This window comes from Lutzomyia longipalpis, chromosome 1 (assembly GCF_024334085.1).
Source record: "Lutzomyia longipalpis isolate SR_M1_2022 chromosome 1, ASM2433408v1".
NCBI lineage: Eukaryota > Metazoa > Arthropoda > Insecta > Diptera > Psychodidae > Lutzomyia > Lutzomyia longipalpis.
Genome location: NC_074707.1, coordinates 28413764 through 28420220, shown reverse-complemented (window position 1 = coordinate 28420220; position 6457 = coordinate 28413764). Strand labels below are relative to the sequence as shown.

The following is a 6457-nucleotide window of genomic DNA, read 5'->3' as shown; positions in this document are numbered from 1 at the left end:
TCAAAAGAGTTTTAAAAAAAAAGTTTTTATTATATAATTTATTTCAAAATTTAAAAATCATGAAAAAGAAGAGCGCGGTTTTCGACCTTCAGCAGTTTCTCAAACAACAATATTGTCTGCAACGTTTCGAAGGTTTTATTCCTTCTTCATCAGGCTTACAGGGAAAACTTTGTCAACATAAATTTTATGACTTAGCACGGTGTGGAGAAGCCAACTCTCAATTGGGCGCATTTGTAAAGACTAAAATTCATCAGTTGATGACGCTTCATCACAGCTGTAGAAGCGTTCCGAGCTGGTTTTTGTGCGTCTTTGTCCCACTCGCTGTAACAGCGAGGAGTAGATGGTGCTGATGTATATGGTGTCTGTGCGCTTGTGACGTTGTGTGGTTTGGTTGTGTGTATGTGTAGCATTTCGAGTGTTTCGAGTTTTTTTTGCCTTGGCTGCATTTGTTCAATATATCCTCACTTCGTCAAATTGAAATCTATGCTCCTTGGTTCTGGAATGTGTGACTAAAGCGGTGGAATCCTGGCAGGCATCGGTGTTTGTTTGTTGTTGAGCTTCATCCCTTTTATGTTGTTTCATTCTGTCAGAAACCCTTTGAATCGTTTTCCCTATGTATATTAAGGGGCATTGGCACGGCACAGCATAAACGACCTCACTCTCCATCATTATGTTGATTCTGTCCTTTAGTTTGGTGTGGAAAGAATTGTTTGTGTGATAACATTTGAATGAAATTTTTAATTCTGGTATTATCACCACTAGAAATTCAGAGAAATCAGTGAAATATGATTTTTTTTCTTATGCTTTACTCCCATTTCCTTTGCGAGACTTGCGACGCACTGGGGCATCAGGATGTGGAAATTTTTGAGAGACGTATTCCACAGCATTGGTTCCTTTTTCATGGCTTCAATAAGAAATTCCAGGTCAATCTATAAAAAAAAGAAAATAGTTAAAATAATTTTTATGTTAAACTTAACCTAGAATTTTATTTTTCACCTTTTTTCTATTTTCTCCTTTTTCCAGGAGGGCACTCCTGGCCCTCTTCACTGGAAAGGTCTTCTGAAGACATGGGACTCTTTTTTGCAGTTTTCTTCCTTATATCGCAATTTTATCACTTATTTTACGAGCGTAAACTTTGGCAACAAAAATGACAATAACAAAAATGTCAACACTGAGCTCCGGAATTTCCGAAAACACATCACCGAGCGCCAAAATGATTGGTGTAAAAATGTTCAAAAAATTGTATTTTTGTGAATTTGTGTTTTTTTTGGTGTATTTAATTTTCCGAAAACTGTATTTTTCAGTTTACACGCTATAATAAGGTATCAATGAGGGAAAAATTACAAAATCTTGATCTTTCGTTAATTTCGTCTTTAACGTAAAAGTTTAATTGGATTAAATAGAGGTTAACTGACCTTATGAACTTAACTCTCATTAACCATGAAGTAATCAGTTAATATCAGGAATGTGAGATTAATCGTAGAAAAGCTTATGTTACGAAGGTTTCCACGCTACAACTACCTACCACTCACATATACATATCTATAACTGATATGTATAAAATCTTCACCGCGAAGAAGAGCTTTAAAATCTTACAAATCAGCGCTGAAGAGCATACAAAGTAAAACAAACTGATTTTTTCTGTGAAAATATTAGTAAATTTGGTATGAAAGATATAGCCTTAACTCAATACATATTCATTCAATGTGTCGTTAGAGCGCTATTTTTGGTATGTGCCGATAAATGAGCCGCAATTGGGGCAATAGTGATTCGCATTCTTGCACGTATCCATACAGTATGGAAGGCAAACACATGGCCAGCATCTGCAAAACAATCAAAAGATTATTGATTAATTTGTAATCATTCTTATCAGTTTGGGGATTTTTTTCCGGTGAAAATGCATCATCGAGGGGAAAAACTTACAGGAAAACACAGAGAAGAATAGCAATCACGTGCGTTCTGGTAGTAGATTCTGTTCTCACGTTCGTCATGATGCTATGACGGCAGGAAGGGCAGATGACGCTAGTGGAGTTGGGACCCACGGCCGGTGCTAAAAAAAATTAAATACAAAGAATGAATCAGAACAATGAGTCACGCGCGCTTTTTTCTCTATTCTTTCGATTCTCTCAGAATTTTATTGAAGCCTTCAAAAACCCCCTCGCCATGCTTGCAAATGGAGTGCCAATAGCCGACTTTGGCGGCCGCGTTTTGTGTTTATTGAAAGAGAAATGAACGTGACAAAATTCATACTAGTCAACTGCTGAATTAAAAATGATTTGTTTTATAAATTTTATAAAAATGCTATAAAAGCAATTCCGGAATTTATTCTTGCTGAAGTCGATGTCAGACTATTCCATGAATTAAATTCTTTATTAATCATTAAAATAATTGATAAAAAATGGAGACAAAATAATAAAATCATTTATGCTCAGTATGATTCAGAGCACTTGTTTTTACAATTTTTTAATAAACTAATTTTTTTGTCAGTAAATTTTAATAAAAATTTATATAATTTTGTTAAAAAATTTACGATAAAAAATGTCATAATATTATGTAGTAAACAGGCTTGCCATAAAAATATTCTCTTGTTGGAAAACCCAAAACAAATTATTTTATCTAATCATAAAAATATAGTGTTAGCTGTTCATATACACTATTTGCAAATCTTACGAAGTAAATTGTGTGGTAAATCCATACACAAATAATTATGTGGAATCAAGGAAAGTAAGTAAAATGAATTTAAGTTCATTTTTTGTTCCTTTACAAAACGATCAGCCCGGATATGGTCCGAACTCTTTCTATATTTTAAAGGAAACTTAAAGCGCTTAAAGCGATAGGTCTCCCGTGATAAACCGAAAATCGTTATTTCCGGCGTCTCGGGAAAGTCCCATCCAATTGTCGCCTAAAAATTGCCAATACCGCTGCATTAGGATAAGAATTTCCCTCTTGGAATCTATTAAATTTTAGCCAAATAAAATTTAACTTTTCTGTATTAGTTGCGCAATCATATTTAACTATGTATATAATGACCTTTACAAGACCTTATACAATCGACGATTCTTTTAAGATAACGAGAACAATAAGAAACGTACAGGATGGCTTAAATTTGAGAATTTAATATATATTTTGAGTACAAAAATTTATTTTAAAAGTTGAAAATACTGAATTCTAATCAATATATGGCCATTTAATGAGAATCCCAGTAAATTCGGACCTCTTAAGGCCCTTTTTAATCCGCTATTACATAAAACTGATAAAACTTATGTAAAAAGTTGTCGGAGTAAAAAGAGCATTAAATGGGCTTGAAAATGGTACCAAATTTAAGAATATTACTTTTATTTTATACTATTTTTCCTCACTCTACGCGGACCTTTCGAGGTTCGAAATAGGCCACGGTCCCCTAATCGTTTGTTTCAAAATTGACTCGAAAATTGTTATCTTCAAATTCCTGAGATTCCAAAAATACTTAATCATTCCTTTAAATTTTTATCCGAAATTATATTCAAAGGAGAAGCTTTCTTGCAAGATTAATTTAAATTAAGAGTTTATATTATTTGCTTGTAAATTTTGTGTCTATATTTAAAATTCCAGACGTTTTGTACAAAGACGCATTTCTTGAATGCAAATGCCGCAAATGCTACCCTGCCAAGATACCCGCCTTCGCATAATATTCATAAGTAAATATCCATTATTACCGCCACAAGTACGTCATTTGAAGAATTGAGAGTTGAACATCGTAAATTATTTTCTTCGTAATTCTCTCTGTTTTCTTGTAAGGTGAATTCTCTTTTCGCATCGCGCGATCTCAATCAATTGAGTCGAAACATCCACAAGTTTAATTGTCTGATTCATAGTCTCTGCTCTATATCGTCTCAACTTTGCACGAGTGGGAGAAAATATCCCACATAGAGTCACTCTGAATTGTTATCAAATTGTCGCGTATTTGAGCACCTCGATGGGATTTTTTTTTACTCTCTAAGTAAATAATTAACTCATTCCGTTCACGGTGATGTATAGTGATAAAAATACGTTGATAAGATAGAGAGCAACAGGGCGCCATATATTGTAAAAAAAAAACTCACTTCAATGCCACACCTAATTTCATTGAATTTATGCTTTTACCTAATGAGAAACAATTGAAGAAATTACATTTAAATACATAGGTAGGTATAGGTACTTACATGAAACAATAATCGTCTGTGTATTCATTTTTCAAGTGGATTGTTCTTAGGAAGGAATGAAGTAATTAACGTTCTAAAAATAATTTCTAATCCCACAATTCCAGTTCAATCAACACCACGATTCACTTTTCGTTTCACTTCTTTCCACCAACTAATTCTTCGACCGAATGAAGCTCCTTCGCTCACGGCGTGGCTTTTGTGTAACGATATCGCTCACCCGCTATCAATTCGGGGCTTTCTCGGAACTCTTGAGATAATAATGACGTCAGTGAGCTTTAAAATCTTGATCTACCAAATAGTTAGGAGAGCAAACTCTTTTATAGCTCTATATATCACTGCAATTGCGAGCACTCACGACCAGAGTTAGATGCGAAATGACTCACCAAGTAAATGTTTCTTATAGCGAAAAAATGTAGCAAAAAGCTGCCACAGTGTTGTGATTTATTTGAAGTCAAAATGTTTATTTGTAGACATCGGATTTTCAATTAAATAGCCTAAATTAAAGCAAATTTTATTAAAAGTTTTTCTTCATTTCGTATTCAATGTGAATGAGAAAAAAATCTTTGAAATTCTCCTGAATTTCTGTGAAAACTCTTGTTGCTTTCAGGCGATGCTTATGCTGCTACTCTAGCTCTAGAGTAAATCTAATCTATAGCTAGAGTACATTCGCTAGAGAATACACTGTTAAAATGTTATGAATATCTTAATAAAAAAATCATTACATTTTTTGCTTTTTTTCATTTACATATTTGATAATTCTAAAAAAGAAAATTCACTTGGGAAAATAGAAATCATTTAGAATAAATTGCTGTAAAATCAATTTTCTGCTATTTGCACGCTTTCATCACTTTTTGCTCACAAAAGAAACTAAATTTCAAATAAAGACATTTTTAAGTAAACTTATTAATACTTTTGTAATTTTTAATAAAACATTTTTTAATTTTCCAAAAATACTAAAATTTTCTTCACAGACAATTTTCTACACTGCCAATTTTCCTCCATAAGAATCATACCAATTATCTTAAGCAAAAAATTAATTAATTCAGCATTCCTGTCAGCTTCTTTCATCTCATTTCTTTTTCTCCTGAAACTCCCCCAAGCAGTAATCGCACTTGCTGCAGTAGAGAAACTGCTGTTGGATGCTCTTTGTGAGGCAGGGTAGAAAACAAAGTGGCCAGCAAGTTAAAATCCAAGCTGCTCCACTTTGCGACGTTACCAGCTGCACAATAATGTTGTGGGAAATTTTATATAGCAAAAAATATGCTGACAGGATAAAATTAATATTATGCAATTTTCTCACTCTTCGCGTATAAGTTCTCAGAAGGGGGCGACTCTTCTTGCCGCATTTGTTGCAAATGATCTTCACACTGGCTGGCTGCCAGGTATCCACGGAAGTTATATAGGATTTCCTCTTGGGTTCTGGAATAACTTTCTGCGGGAGTGCAGTTCTTCGCCTCGGGATGATTTCTTTGGCAATCAGTGGAGCTTTCTCATCTTGCAGCTTATCCGCAGATTTATGGGAAATTGTATCGGGTTCTGGCAAGGATTTTGTTCCGTTTTTCATTTGATGCTTCACATCGAACGGAAAAGGCTGATGGTTGCTTCTTTCTGCGGGAAAGGGAGGTGTTGGAACTGCTGGATCCCTCAAATCTTTTCCTGGATCGATTACAATTTCATCGTTCAATTCATTTTTAGCCACTTCCTTTATCTCAGGACCTGAGAAGAATTCTTTGGGTGTTTCTTGATGCGCAATTGGGGGTTTCTCAGAGTCAGACAGAGATCCTGAATCCTTCGGTGATTTTATTTCTTCAATGGGATTTTTCAGATCATCCCCAGAATGGACATGAGCCACAAGTGTCATGTCGGGTTTGCGTGTGAAGAATTTTTTACAGAAATTTGCTGCTGATTTTTCCACAATAAAATATTTTTCAGTCATATTTTCTAATGAAAAATGGGAATATGAACGAGAATTAATTTGAGCCTTTACTGAATTATTTGTCTACTAACGACATACTTTAATTTCTCCGTGATTCCTTGCTGGGTTCCACAATTTGGGCAAATGTGGACACCAATTTGGAAGTTTGGACAGTCACAGTTTATGCACGTCTCAAGATGAAAGAATTTAATGATTTTCCAGTATTTTCTTTTGCATGGCGTGCCCTAAAATGAAAAGAATTTACCAAGAAAATTCCTTTTGAATTTAAAAAAAAATGAAAGAAATGAATATAAAGCAACTTTGTGAACAATTGTGGTCCGAATTCCTGAGATGCAATGCA

General features: G+C 34.3%; 1 protein-coding gene across 1 annotated transcript; it reads right to left on the bottom strand.

The window, feature by feature from the left end:
- Nucleotides 1-1647: 1647 nt before the first annotated feature.
- Nucleotides 1648-4519, bottom strand: LOC129797795 (lipopolysaccharide-induced tumor necrosis factor-alpha factor homolog). The gene is made up of 3 exons (XM_055840640.1): nucleotides 4182-4519; nucleotides 1924-2050; nucleotides 1648-1823 (listed from the first exon to the last, which is right to left on the bottom strand). The coding sequence occupies exons 1-3, from the start codon at nucleotides 4207-4209 to the stop codon at nucleotides 1721-1723; spliced, it is 258 nt and encodes an 85-aa protein (XP_055696615.1). The 5' UTR covers nucleotides 4210-4519; the 3' UTR covers nucleotides 1648-1720.
- Between the last annotated feature and the right edge of the window lie 1938 nt (nucleotides 4520-6457).